General features: G+C 47.2%; 1 protein-coding gene across 4 annotated transcripts in view; it reads left to right on the top strand.

Annotated features, from left to right (window-relative positions):
- TFCP2 (transcription factor CP2) overlaps positions 1-14,180 on the top strand; it is a 39,036-nt gene extending 24,856 nt beyond the window's left edge. The window contains exons 7-15 of one of the 4 annotated variants that reach the window (XM_032786847.2): positions 3,839-3,949; positions 4,777-4,865; positions 5,627-5,705; positions 6,909-7,002; positions 7,191-7,281; positions 10,427-10,530; positions 11,595-11,737; positions 13,425-13,476; positions 13,666-14,180. In XM_032786847.2, coding sequence (XP_032642738.1) covers positions 3,839-3,949; positions 4,777-4,865; positions 5,627-5,705; positions 6,909-7,002; positions 7,191-7,281; positions 10,427-10,530; positions 11,595-11,737; positions 13,425-13,476; positions 13,666-13,703 — 801 coding nt within the window. In that variant the 3' untranslated portion in view covers positions 13,704-14,180. The other 3 variants (XM_032786848.2, XM_032786849.2, XM_075061147.1) reach the window with 3 other exon arrangements.
- Positions 14,181-15,266: the final 1,086 nt, after the last annotated feature.

Here is a 15,266-nt window from a genome sequence, read left to right as displayed (position 1 = left end):
GTACGCCACAGAAGGAGCTCCTTGCCTGTCATGACTGGCACCCTATAAATACCTTTTATATAGGCAGCAAAACTCATAGGCAGGGAGTAACATAATGTCATCCAAGTGGACTTTGCCTGTGCTCTCCTAGGGCTCCATATCTTGGCCTTGGGCAGTTTTCTCTGTTTAACATCTAGTTATTGTGGGATAGGTGCTTTTTTTTTTTTTTTTTTTTAAGTCATAAATCTAGTCCCCCTCTAACCCCTGGGTTAGCACAGGCATGAGTGGAAATGTGTACATGTAATACGAGTTAAGGATTGGATCAGAGGTTTAATATCAACATAAACCCTGGGTGTGACGATCTGATCTGTCCTTAGCTTTTGTGGGTAGTGGTAAGAGGAGTAGGTAAAACATCAAAGGTCCTAGAGGAAAGGCTGCTTGCCAGCAGAACTGCTTGGGTCTGGAATAGATGACCTATGGACCCCCAGGATGTTTGGGACAAGTGACACCATCTTAGAGAATCTTCACTCCCCCATAATAATGCAGAACCCCGGACAACTTCCTTGGCTTCTCTCCAGCTCCAGAGGGGAGCCCTGCACAGAGAACTGTCCGAATAGCTTGGTCTAGTGGCTAGGGTGCTGCACCAAGACAGGAGAACAGAGGTTCTGGGCCCAACCCTGCCACTAACTTGTTGTGTGCCTTTAAGTTAGTCACTTCTCTCTGTCCTTGTTTCTCCTCCTATGTCTTGTCTCTTTAGATTGCAAGCTCTTCAGGGCAGGGACTGTGTTTTAGGCTACGTTTACACTACAGCCTGTGTCGACAAAACGTATGTCTCTCAGCGATGTGAATATTGCAACCTCCTGAGCAACATAAATTACGCCAGCATAAGCTTTTGTGTGCACAGCGCTATGTCAGTGGGAGACGCTCATAAGCATATAACTTATGCCACTCACGGGGGTGGGTTTTTTTAATGCCGACAGGACAGGCCTCTCGCAGCGGCTTAGTACGTCTTCACCACAGGCATGCACTATACATATAGACATGGCCTATGATTTGGTACAATGCCCAGCACCATGGGACCCTGATCTCTGTTGGGTCTTCTGGGTGCTACTTTAGTACAAATAAATAAAGTAAACGTAACCTCTAGCATCCTGAGCTGTGATATGACAGCCTATAGGCCAGCTCGCTCTCAAGAGCAGGATTGCAAAGCCATTGACTCTGAACTTCTACACAGCTTCTGTTTTTAGCACCAGGAAACATGGTAACAGATGCAAAAAATACCAAATTCCCTTTGAAACCAGAGGAAGAACCACTCAGCTATTCAGAAATAAAGTCCTGCTTACCAGGCTTCAACCCAGCACATGTTAGAACAGAGGCATAAACCCTTTGCAGAAGGGTTGGCTGGTAGGTAGGTCTGGGGGCATCTCCATCTGGTGTCAGAATAATTCATGATCTTCGTGCACTTGATGCACCCACTCTTACTGCCTGTGTGAAAAGCTGCTGCTGTGCAGCAGGGCTTCTTGCTGTTTATCCTACAAGCAATCTTTATATGCTCTGTTTGGATTCCTGGTGGAAGTAGCTGTTCCCATTTTGAAGTGTAAATAACCCTTCCCTCAAGAGCTGATGGATGACTGAGATCACAGAAAACTCTTTTGAACTCCACCAGTGGTTGAGAGCTTTGCAGGGATTCCTGACTACATGGAGTCAAGTTGATCTGCTCACTAGATACAGCCACTGCACCTGTAGCACAAGCACTATGGGGGCTGAAGATAACATCGGTGCCTGGGGTAAACTGGTGTGCAATCCTTTCACTGCAGGAGATTCTCAGGACATTCTTACCCGCATGAGTAATATCGATTGTAGGACAGTGGGAGTAGAAGTCCAGAGCAGCTGTGTTTTGAAAGTGGCTTGTGAGGGCTTTTATCAGGTCTTTCCCCGTGTGGAGTTTGGGTCGTCTTCCCAAACCTTTGCAGAGACACCTGACGCAGACCCAAATTGAAATATGGGGCAGAGCAGGGATGCAAGTTCTGTTTCAAAGCAGCTGATATCCTCTTTAAAGGGCCTCATTGCTCTCATCGCTGTTTCTAAGCCAGGGAGGGGAAGCTGCTGTGCAGGCTTAACACTTGGGCAAGAAAGAAACTCCAGCTTTGCATTTCAGATCCTCAGTTTTGAGGAGTCTGGGGGAAAGCATGGCACTCCATTGATGCTATGTCTGCATTAAGGAATGTGGTACCATTGTAATTACATCATTGCAAACCATCTGGCCAGGTCTACACTACAGACTTACATCAGTATAACTGTGTCGCTCAGGGGTAGCAACATACTTATAGCAACATAACCCCCGGTCTAGAGAGCATTATGTTGACGGGACATAGCTACTGCCTCTCGTGGAGGTGGATTAACTCTGCCAACGGGAAACGCTCTCCCACTGGCGTAGGAGCATCTTAAGTGCTTTTAAGTGTAGACCTGCCCTTTATGTAGACCTGCTGCAGGTTTTACACCTGTGCAGCTTACTCTTGCAGCGTGTCTACATTAGGGGGTTGCATCAATGCAACTATATTGGTGTCATTGGGCCAGAACAAATGTCTTTAATGCAGAAAGGGCCTGGTGGCCATAGTCCTGAGAAGCACGTTAAGGAACCTCTAAATGCAAAGACGGTGTTTTCAGAATCCTGAACAGGAATTCCAGCCTTCATTTACACACAGCTTGAGCTATGTTGTCTAACAACTTACACTGAGCTGTGAAAGGGTGTGGTGGTTTTGCATGCTTACTGCTAACCTGATTACACAGATGAAAATCTAGCAAGGAATTTCACAAAGTGCAGGAGGTGCAATAAAACGAGTTAGTTGAAGGATTAAAGCAAACGTGGAAAAAGAGATGAACTGAAAGACTCTGTGAAATAGTGCAGGGAAGAGCTTTGTAGCCAAAAGAACTTGGTGACCCTTTCAGTTCACTGCTGATTCTGTTCTTATACCAGCACCCCTATGAAATACCAAAGTGTTGGAAAACGTATTCTGTTAGCATGAAGAACACAATTCTCCATCTCCCTTCCCTGATCATTGTCAGCCAGTCTAGGCTAGGGAGCCAGCACAGAATTATTCCCTATAATAATTGCAAGTCTAGCTTTAAATCTCTCCAGAAGTGAGATAGAAGGGGAATTGCTAGTCTCCTAAAGCAATAGGTGAAGGCCTAAATCATAATCCCTAGCTCTTTAGTGCTTTTCATCAAGTCTTTTAGAGCACTTTACAAAGGAGGTCAGTTCCATCATCCCATTTTACAGCTGGGGAAACTGAGATATAGGGCGGTGAAGTGACTTGCCCAATGTCACCCAGCAGGCCAGTGGCAGAGCTTGGAATAAAATCTCGGTCTGATTCACCATCCAGGGCTCTTTCCCTTATGCTGCCAACAGAGTTAAACCAGAACAGATCTGCAGCCACACCCACCCATGTCTTTGTCCTGTTAGAGCTCACTGGCTTGGCATAGCATCCTGATCTGTTCCTGATTCCTTTCTGAAAGATTTTTCACTTTCTAGTTCAGATATTTTGAAATCTTTTCCTGGGGGAGGGCAGATTGGGTTAGTTGGGAGAACATCTCGTAATATGAAGATCTGTCGCAGGGAGAGCATTATTCTCTGCCCATACCAGCCGGGCTACCTTCCCCTAAGGCAGCAGTTTGGAATCTATCCTCCAGCTCAGTAACTCGAAAGATTCCCCAGCTCTCTGTCAGCTTTTCTATTCTGTTCCAGTCTCCTTCTGTCTCTTTGTGCAGCCAGTGTGAATCTAGCTCTCTTCCTGCATTTGGCTAACTGCCTTCCAAGATGCCAGGCATTTGTGATCTAACAAAAATGTTGGACTTCCAGCCCAAAGGAGCAGATCGAAAACAGAAGACGGACAGAGAGAAAATGGAGAAGAGAACTCCTCATGAGAAGGAGAAATACCAGCCTTCCTATGAGACCACAATACTCACAGAGGTAAGACATCTTGGATGTGCATTTGGCTACTGGAATCTGTGTCTTCGCAGATCAGCTTGGTTGGGGGTGACAATGTCATTCCACCTCCTCCACCTCCAGGCCTAATTGAAAGGTCATTAAACTGTTAAGCTCAGTGGTGGGTGTGATAAATAGCTAGATAGGGTGAGACTTGTTAGCCTATCAGTGAGAGGCAGCTGTCTCATTCTTTGGTCATGTGCCTGATGAAGTGCGTATCACGAAAGCTTATGCTCCAGTACACCTGTTAGTCTTCAAGGTGCCACAGGACTCATTGTTGCTTTTTACAGATCCAGTCTAACACGACTACCCCTCTGATACTATTCTTTGGACCGCCGTGCTAAAGTGACTCTTAGGAAGTGCTTCAGTAGAACAGTTTGTTGAATATGTGATCTGGTTAGAGTAAATTCTGGGGTGGTACTCCATTTCTAAATTCAATAACGGGCTGCTTGATGTGTGTGCACGCTCTGCAGCTGTCACAGTGGGAGGATATAAAGCAAACACACAAAATGCCCAGGAGATGTGACTCCAATCCAAGAGCTCACTGTTTTGAATATTATCATTTGAAGACAGTCCAGTGTTTCACAGGGTCTGTGCTACCTCTGTAAATCGTAATGCAGCAGTAAACTAGCGCTTTAGTGGTTTTCTGCAAAAGCAGGTTTACTCTAGTCTACATTAAATGCAGCAGGTAACAATTTTGCCCTAGTTCACAGAAGCCAGCTTAAAGCTAAACCTAGAGAAACCAGTTTGTAAAAGTTGAAAACAATACTGTGACTTTCCTGGGTATCTCACAATGGGGTTTTCATTTCTAGTGTTCTCCGTGGCCAGAGATCACTTATGTCAACAATGCACCTTCTCCTGGCTTTAACAGCTCCCACAGCAGCTTTTCCATTGGTGAGGGGTAAGTGTGGGCAGTGAGAACTCCTTGAATCATAGAATAGAATATTAGGGTTGGAAGGGACCTCAGGAGGTATCTAGTCCAACCCCCTGCACAAAGTAGGACCAATCCCCAGACAGATTTTTGCCCCAAATGGCCCCCTCAAGGACTGAACTCACAACCTTGGTTTTTGCAGGCCAATGCTCAAACCACTGAGCTATCCCTTGGCTGTTTGTCATCCTCTTCCGACTTCCCTGAGGGATTGGAAACCTTTGAATTGTCTGGTGACCTTACCCTAAATGATTTCCTAACATTTTAGAATCAGCAGCTAGAGCATCCTATTTAAAAAGCGCTAATGGCAGCAAAAATGGCAGCTTCTGGAGATCTAGACGGTTGCTTATTTTGATCACCAACATGTACAGCAAACTTTGCCCCAGAAATGAGAACTGAATGTGCATTTGTGTAGCTGTTGTGTCTGTGTTCAGCCACCAGCCTTTCCCTGGCATATCAATCCACTCACATAGTGCTGTTTGTTCTGCGAGGTATTTCATTTCTCTGGCAATTATATTGACATGGTCACGTTGCTACTTGCAACCAGCCATGCCTACAGGTTTCTGAGCCCACTTCCTAGAAACACTGTGTGCTGGTCATTGCGTATCATGATTCACAATAGCATATGTGACACCTTTTTGTAAGTGTATTTTAGAGGCATCAGACTGGGAGGTGGGGAAGAGCAGATTCCAACCATGGTGTGGTTTTTTTTTTTTTTCTTTCTCAAAATCTAGAAATGGCTCTCCAAACCACCAACCCGAGCCACCTCCTCCGATCACAGATGTAAGTCCCTCCTCAAATCTTATGCTTGTGGTAAGGATGGTGTTAATCCTATTTTCTAAATTTACTGTTGGAAGTTTGTGGGTTTCTAGGTGTCTATGTTCAGGAGCTTGCTGGTATGCTGCAGTATGGGGTCTCTGGGCTTGTCTACACATGAAAGTTAATCCGGAATAAGGTAGGGTATGACTTTAAAGTGGTTTAACTATTCCTGGTTAACTCCATCTGTGAACACCCTTATTCCAAATGGATTTAATCCACTTTCAGATAATTTAGAATAAAACACTCTGATTCCAGAATAAGAGCATCCACATATGATGTTAATCAGGAATAGCTATTCCAGAATAATTCCCCATGTAGACAAGTCCTCTGTCTCTGGGCTTGACAGGCTTCCTTTGAGAATAAATTTCATAGACCATTTTAATGCCAGAAGGGGCTATTATCATCCAGTCTGACCACCTCTATTACACAGGCCAAAGAAGTTCACTAACCCCTGGTCTACACTGAGAGGGGAGGAGATAGCTATCTAAATTACGCAGCTTCAGCTACATGAATAACGGTAGCTGAAGTTGACATACTTAGATTGGTTTACTGTGGTGTCTTCACCGCAGTGAGTCGATGCTGCCGCTCCCTTGTTGACTCTGCCTGCGCCTCTTGCGGTGCTGGAGTACAGGAATCGATGGGAGAGTGCTCGAGGGTTCATTTACCGCATCTAGACTAGATGCGATAAATCGACCCCCGCTGGATCGATCGCTGCCTGCCAATCCGGCGGATAGTGAAGATGTACCCTAAGGAACTTCTAAGTTAAGCCCATAACTTCTGCCTCAATGGCTCCTACTTGATGAGAGAGGTTCTAGAATGAAAACCCTCTCAGTGAAGCCATACAAAAACTTTGACAGAGGTTGAGCAGCCGGCATTCTGTGACCTGTGCTCTACTGTGCTGACCAGCATTATCTCATTGTTGCGCTTCTGCTTTCTTCCGCCCTTCCCGCCCCGCCCCCCACTTCGTCTGTCTGTATTTCACCTGCTGTCTCTAGTGTTATACTGAAATTGTAAGCTCTCTGGGATAAGGACCATCTTCATTCTATGTTTGTACAGGGCCCAGATCCATGCCTTTGGGGTCCTAGGCGTTACCATATTACAGTAGTAATCTAGCTGACCTGTGCTAATGTTTTAATGCAAGTGGCTTATGTGTTACCTAGTCTAAGGGACAGTAACCATTTTGTTCCCGTGCCGCAGAACCTCCTGCCAACGACGACGCCTCAGGAAGCCCAGCAATGGCTGCATCGAAACCGCTTCTCCACGTTCTCCCGGCTCTTCACAAACTTCTCAGGTTGGTGATGAAAGCCCATCTCTGCTCGCTCCTCGCCTGAGGAAGTATCGATCGCTAGCAGTATTGTAGTCTGTGCAAACTCTGCTGTGATGCGCTGTCTGAAACTTACCTCCATCTTCTTTACATGAACCATTCCTACTCTTTTCCCCATTGATGATCTGTTGGCTCCTTGTTGTTTTAAATTCCAGGTGCAGACTTACTGAAGCTAACCAGGGAAGACGTTATCCAGATCTGCGGTCCTGCAGATGGCATCAGGCTCTTTAATGCGTTAAAGGGACGGTGTGTACACTTGTAAAAGCTGAGAATGAGTGTTGATTTTTATGCCCCACAGAACAATGTCCATGGGATCTCTGCCGCTCTATCACTGTTGTAGTTCTGGGCCTTATCTACCCTGGAAAAGGTTGCCGGTATAATTATAGTTTTAATGGAAGCCAGTGATAGTGGAGACGCAGTTTCTCCCAGCAAACGGACTCTTTTACCAATATAATTGCATCTGCATTAGGGCTCTTGCCAGCGTAGCTATGTTGGTCACAAATCCTACCTCGTCGCATCCCTGACTGATGTACTAATCCAACAAAGCTTCAGTATAGACTGGGCCTCTGGCTCATCAGTGCATTGCTGCCGTGATGCCTAGTGCCTCCGTAAACCCAAGACAAAGGAGGACTTCTGTGGCATGACAGAAAAATGTTGTGACAGGTTAGAAATGTCAAGGCTAACCTTATTCCAAAAACTGCAGGAAAAAAGCCAGGGCTTCCGTGGATTTGTTGAAAAGCCTAGCACAGTTAAAAGCAAAATCGTTCTTCAGGATCTGACCTTATATCACAGACTCACAGATCATGCCCACTCTTGGCCCTGTGCGGTCCATGGGGGGGTGCCCCTTTCAGTGAGACAGCCCTTCTCAGAGGTCTACTCTCTTGCGGGGTAAGGCCCCTCCACCTCCTGAAGCTGTACTTTTCTGAGCCTTAGCACACCTGTTCCTCGCCGTGGGCCCCCTCAGGGAGTGCACTCACTTTGGACCCCCGGGGCCTCCACCCCCTAAAGGGATTGATGCAACCCTGTTCTCTAGACCAGCACGACTCTCAGCCAGTGTAAAACAGGAGGGGTTATTGACCATTGAACACAGCACAGAAAATTCTCAGGGCCTCAGGCCTGGCCTCCCTCGGCACAGCACCTCCAAGTCTCCCCTGCCTCCAAGTGGGCTCTGCCTGCCCTCTATCCCAGCCCAGAGCCCCTGCTTCCCAGCTGAGCATCTAATATCACCGGCCCCAAGCCCCGCCTCTGTCCATTGTCTTCTCTCCAGGTAAACAGGGTCGCCTGGGCCTCGTCTCCCCTCTTCTATCCTCTGGCCTCTCTGGTTAGATCACCAGAGTCCTCTCATCGGGGTCCTCTCTTTACAGCCCATTGTCCTCCCACTGGCCAGAACCGTCTGTGACTCCTGAGCTGGGCCTCTGGGTCAGCAGGTCACCAGTCGCTGAGGTATCTGTCCTCCAGGCCACTGGCTGGGGTCCCAGGTTCCCTCTCCGGTCCTCTGTAACAACAAACTCTCTCTCCCCTCACCTTGTTAAACCAATAACATCCAGGGAAACTGAGTCCCACACCCTCTGCATGAAAACCACTGGAAAAACAAGGAAAAAACAAGAGGGGGTATCATTAAGCTGTCTGCCATGGATGGAACAAAAGAAGGGGTCTAGAGACACAATGAAAATGATTAGAAGGGTCACTTCCAGGTGAGGAAAGGTTGGGTTTTGTGAAGAGAGGACGACAAGGGGACGCAAGGTGGGTAAAACATACGGGGTAGAGAAGCTAAACTGGATGCTTCTGTTTATCCCACTTTGTAACACAAAAACTTGAGGGCATTGAGTGACATTGCAAAGCAACAAATGCATAATCGCTAAATGAAAATAGTTATAGATTTTGGAAAATTAACTCATGGAAGACTCTGCCACAAAACACCATCAAGGGCAAGAGTGTAGCAGGGTTCAGAAGAGGATTAGATGCTTCTAAGGGCACATCTATACTACTGCGCTATGGGTCTGCCCAGAGGATTGAGGGGGCCTGGGGCAAAGCAATTTCAGGGGCCCCTTCCATAAAAAAAAGTTGCAATACTATATTCTTGTGGGGGCCCCTGTGAGGCCCGGGGCATGGGGCCCCTCTTGTCCCCCCCCCCCCCCCCCCCCCCCGAGCGGCCCTGCTGCGCTACATCAGCGCAGCTGTGCCATTGTAGCATGTCTGGTGGAGACACTAGGCTGACAGGAGACCGCACTTCTGTTGGCATAATTACTCCACCTCGATGAAAGGCAGAAGTTATATCAGCAGGACAGCATCTCCCGCCGACATAGTGCTGGCGTGGACAGCACTTAGATTGATGTAACGTGTGGCTCGGGGGGGTGTCTTTCACAGTCCTGAGCGATGTAAGTTACATCAACTTGAAACACTTTTGTCATATTTTTAGGGCATAATTCCAACCAATAAGGGTCTAGATTTTCAGGAGCTCTACATGTTGGATGCTGAGCAATTCTGAGAATCCAGATCTTTGTTGAGGTGCGTGAATAAAAGCTGAGCTCTTTTGAAAATCTGGACCGGATCATTAGTGCTGGACAGTCACTAAATCTGGCCTCAGGTGACGGGGGTAGAAAGAAATGTCTCTTGTGGGCAAGTTCCTCCATTAGGGAGCTTTCCTTGCATCTCCCTGTGAAGCCTCTGGGACTAGCTTGCAGTTCCAATCACCCTGTGTTGGAGATGGAGGATCAGCTAGTGGAGAAACTGTTGCAGCAATTGCAACCAGTCAGAGAAGCATAGAGCCACGGGTGGTGTACTAATGTCGGGGTGTGTTTTGGGAGAGCATGGATTTCTGATAAGGAACGGCAAGAGTCAGTGCTAGTGTGAGCATTTCAGGGAGTTAATGTACCAAGTCGGATGACTGGTGAGATAGCACTGAAATGTTGTCGCAGCTTTGCATGGGGGTGGGGAAGCAGACATTCGTCACCTCCTAGCTGACTCAATTCAGACTTTGCAGTGACAAGCTTCATCTGTTTCCTATTCCAGTGTTATCCACTGCTCTTGCCGCAGCCTAGAGTCTCCATGCTTTAAACCCCAACCCATCCACTCCCAGCTGCTATTAATTCCACTTAAGAGGGTTGAATGGGACACTTGGCAGCTAGTCCTCATGGCCCTCAATTGGCCAGGAGTCTGAATGCTGCTTGATTCCTCCCCCCTCACCCCCTCCTTTTTTTTGTGTTGTCTCCATGAAACAAAACTTGCTGTGATCTCCTTCTTATTTCTGCCTGAAGACAGGCCTGTGTGGCTGGTCTTCTGCATCAAGGAGCCTGAAAAGTGGCGCGTGGGACCTGAGCATCAGGGAAACTGGAAACATACTCATGGGTAAACTCAGTGGTATTCACCTGTCCCGCCCTCCCTCCCGCAGGATGGTACGGCCAAGGCTGACCATCTACGTGTGCCAGGAGCCTCAGCAGCTGAGGGACCAGCAGAAGCATGAGGATGGGGAGTCGGCAAACAGTACTTTCTTTGGTAAGAGTTTCCAGAAGGGGTGATGTGCTTTCTTCCCTCACGGGCTGCAGTTACAGCTTAGTGCTATGGGATCTCTACAGAAGCAGCATGTAGGATACCAGTCATCTCAGAGGAGAAGCAGCATGGTCCAGTGGATAGAGAGCTGGACGGGGACTCCGATGATCTGAGTTCTAATCCTGGCTCTTCCACTTTGGGCAAGTCACTTCCCTGCTGACACTATTTCTGTCTATTTTAAGCTCTTTAGGGCTTGATATTCTCTCAATATGTGTACAGTGCCCAGTAAAACGGCACTTCAGTCTCAACTAGTGCCTCTAGTCATTACCATAGAGGAATTTTATGCAACCTTGCCTCCATTTTCGGCTGCCCTTTCTTATCCTAGCCCCTATTGTTCTTGCTTTTGTGCTGCCAGAAAGTAGAAGTCTTCCCTGAGGATAACCCAGCACCAGCATGAAGGCAGTAGGGCTGTTGGTTCCCCCACACAGCCAGCATTTGGGGGGAAGGTTGAGTGGGGTTGGAAGGAGGGCTCTGTATTGACCTGCCATCATTCTAGCCTGCTGGCTTTCTCCTCCCCAGTCGAAACTGTGGCTGTGGCATCTCATGGTTAGCATGGTGCCTGCACTGGGCTGATAAATTATAGTTTACCTACTTTTCTGGAGCGGCTTGATGCCAGCACATCCACTTTCTGTATTCTGGGAGGAAACTGCAAAGCCTGTGGGCTCTGTCCTTCTGTCTTGTTACGACTCCATAACCCGCATGCTTCCCCATGTCCCCTCCAAGGCGATGGCGTTGGTATTCCAAGGGGGCTCGTCAGTCGCACTTTGCTTTCTTTTGTCTGATTGGAAATAGCCGGGAATGGTGCAGAATCACGTTTGGCCACCATTACTGAGATGGGAACTCTTTGCGGTAGGCAGGGTCATTCCATTCGGTTCGTATAGCAGTGGGGCCCTGATCCTCGACTGGGGTGCCTAAGCACTGCCATAATATTTACAGTATTCAGGCAGCTCGGACAAAGTCACAATAGATGCTTTGGAAACTAATTGTAGCTGCCCTTGTCTCTGTTGCAGTATATCACGCTATCTATTTGGAAGAGCTGACAGCAGTGGAACTGACAGAAAAAATAGCCCAGCTCTTCAGTATCTCCTCTCGACAGATCAGCCATATCTACAAACAAGGCCCTACAGGAATACATGTACTGATCAGCGATGAGGTAAGTACCTCTTGGCACTTAGCCTGGAGGGATCTTCAAGTCATGGTGGCTCAGCTACTTTCAGTCTGTTGCCAACCTGGTCTGGTTCTATGATCTGTGACATGGGGAAACGTGCTAAGGATTCCAAATAGACAGGAGTGGTTTGAATATTGGCCCTTTCCAGGTAAACAGCGGCTCTGCGTACCTGTCTGCAGAGCCCAGTGGTCTAGATTTTACAATTGCATTTATGCTTTCACCTGTCATGCTATTTGTGTTCCTCTGTTTCAGAGCATTAATCCTGAACCACCACCCCACTTATCCCCATTTTACAGATGCCAAAACTGTGCCCAAGGCCACAGAATTGGTGTCAGGGCCCAAATAAGGCCCTGGAGGGAATCCAGGCTCCCAGTTCTGTGCTTAGGCCATGGCACTTAAGATCTGATCCACCCAATGTTGCCTGTTTTAAAGGGAAAGTTGGAATTACTCATTTAGAGTGAGTTTCCCAGATTGCTTTGTGTGCAGGGGGCCTGAGTCTTAGTGTAAATAAAACTCCTTATATACCACTCTTGCAGTGTAAAAGAGCCTTAAAGTTGGGCACCTTTACATTGCTAGAGAGCTGGGAAGGAGCCTTGGTGTAAACGAAAACCAGGCCCACAGTGAAATATCCACCTAATACCTGTCCTGTCCTGTCTATGGGCCAAGACCTGGATGATCTCCCAGGTCTCTCTAACTCCTGTGGGATCCATATAACCTTCACTGTCCACTGCAACTGAACTGCTAGGAGGGGCAGTTAGCTGCAGCATGTGCGTGGCCAACGGCAAGTCCGCTTTAGAAGAAGGGAAGTGAGAAGTCCAGCCTCCCAGCTGGGCTTGCCGCCTGCTCAGCCCACTCAGCTACTACTGGCACAAACTGGTGGGGTAGGTGCTGCGACTCCTGCCATAAAGGTTGCAGAGAGGTCTCCAGAAAGGCAAACAAAGCTTTTACTGATAGCCTCTATGCTGGCTAGTGGGACTTGACTTCAGGACTGTGCATCGCGAAACAGAGCTGCTGCCTTGACTCTAAAAATAAATGCAAATGTCCTGAGCAACCGCTGCCTGTCCAGCAGGTAACAAAATTGCCACTAGCAGTTATAACCAGACTGTCACAGGGTGGCCAGCCCCTTAAGGGGAGATGAGCCTCAGTCCATCTGCGACCAGCTTGTCTCACCTCCTCAGGTGTGGACAGTGGGACATGGGACTCGGTGAGGCACTGCTGGTCCCTGGGGAGGGAAGGGAGCTCTAGTGAGAGTGCTGGCTGCAGTTCCTTAGGCTTCTGCTTAGGCTTTTTCCACAGCTGGGGAGGCAAGTTAAGATGGGGGGCCTATCTTTTTTCTTAAGGGACCAGCCACCCTTAAGAATGCATGTATATTCTCTCTCTGAGAATTTGGGAAGGGACTTCAATATCTGAGGCAGGAGTTCTAAAATCTGTTCATTTGTTTAATTGGCTGGTTTGTTCTGCTGTATTTTTCTCTCTCTCGATGTGAGGGATAATTATTCCAGGTGATGCATTCTATACATCCCAAAGCACTGTAGTGGCTGAATAGCTTCCAGCCCTTTCAAGGGGCCGTGCCAAACCCCACCATTGAATGACTTATACATATGAAATTGAGCCTCAGTCCTAAACTTAAACACTCCATAATGGATTCAACTGATCTCATGCCTTCTTTCAGATGATACAGAATTTCCAAGATGAATCGTGTTTTGTTCTGGACACAATGAAAGGTAACTGAATTCATTCAATATGCTTTTATAAAACAGTGGGTGCTCCCCCTCCTCTTAGTTTTCCTTCCCCCCAACCACTTGTTTGGCAATCTTGAGAACTCTTCTGTAGAAAGAGGCATGTTGAATTGAAATTGAAAGCTGCTTTCCTTGTGGTTGGAGATGTCTGACGCTGCTCTGCTTTCTTTGCAGCTGAAACCAACGATAGCTACCACATCATCTTAAAATAAGAGGGAAATGGATTAGGAGAGAGCCTGTAGCCACCTCTCATCACACACAAAGACCCATCGCCTATTGCACAAGGATGCAAGCAGAGATCAGAAATTCATGGGAGGCTTCTGGAAAGATCCTGATTTTTGTTACCGCGCTGTACGTTCTGGCAGGTGACCCCGCCCCCCGTGTAGCTCTTCTGGCATGCAGCCTGCTGATGATGATAGCACACTGCTTAACCTCTGGAGTTTAAAATGAAAGTAGTTGCAGATGTGAGGCTAAACTTGCCAGGTTGTGTTGTCCTTAGCTATTGATAGAAACTTGCCTTTGTGTCTTGGGACCTGCGTATGGGTTTGATGATAAATGTGTTATATTTTGAGAGAGGTTGGCTCCTGTGATTGTGCTGGAGACTCGCAAGTGAACTTCTATTCTAAGAACTCAACCCAGCAACCTCTCTGGCATACACAGCGACCTCTCAAACACCCTGCCCCCCCCCCCCCCCCCCCTCCCCCAATCAAATAACCTTCCAGCTGCACTGAGGGAACTGTGTGGGGGGGGAGGGGGGGAAGCACTATTTTTTGAGCTTCTCTTTGACATTGGACAGCTGCATTGTACAGGCGTTATTCTCATTCTCCCAATCCTTGTTGATTTAGTTCCTGCGTGTGTGTGTGTGTGAAAGGGATTGATTGTAGTTCTGTTCTCCATGTCAGTGTCAAGACTGTCAGGAATTAACTCCAGTCTCATGGATTTATAAGATCACTGTCTATATGGACAAACGTGGCTTTACTCTCCAAGGAACTGAAATTCTTGATCTTTGGGGTGGAGGGGAAGTGATAAACTTCTGCTGTACCTTCATTGTAAACTTGGGTGACACTTTATTGGTATGTTGACTTTTATGTCTCATTGGCCTGAAACTCACTTTTGGAGCTGGAACAGTATGGGACGAGCACTGAAAAAGATTTACATAGCAAGAGCCTGCAGGCTGTGCTTAAAGCTACTGAAAACGCCATGGCAACAAAAGGGCCTACATACAGATTTCCAGGAGAGCAGCTGTTGGGTCTCTGGGTGTAAAAGAAAAAAATAAATAAATAAAAAAATCTGCTTTCTAAAACAGATGCCTTAGCACATGTCCCCTCTTTGTGAGAGCACCTATTATAGCTTAAAAGATGATGTTCTAAATAAAAAGCATCTTATAGTAAAATGAGGCCTGGATTTATATTTGCCCAGAATGTCAGGTTCTTGGATAAACAGATGGTTTTTATAAAAATACATGAAATATTTTTACAAGAAACATAATACAAAGCAGATGTGTTCAGATGATTAGGTTGTGACATTAACCAACACAAGGCAGGAAATGCCAGGTTCTGAGTTGGACCGGGAAAGGCCCAGCTGGGCGAGGAGTAAGGCTGCGTATGCGACAGTCTGACAACCATATCTCCATAGTTCTAAACAGCTGGTAGGATACTGACTGCTCCTCTTATAACCCTAAGAAGACCTGTCTGATGAACTCCCCTCTGCCTCCAATTCATTGGAAAGCCCTAAAGATGGCAACCATTATGTATCTGTTCCAATCCCCCCTTCCC

The sequence above is a fragment of the Chelonoidis abingdonii genome, chromosome 26, assembly GCF_003597395.2.
Source record: "Chelonoidis abingdonii isolate Lonesome George chromosome 26, CheloAbing_2.0, whole genome shotgun sequence".
Classification (NCBI taxonomy): Eukaryota; Metazoa; Chordata; order Testudines; family Testudinidae; genus Chelonoidis; species Chelonoidis abingdonii.
This window is presented reverse-complemented; position numbering and strand designations above follow the sequence as displayed.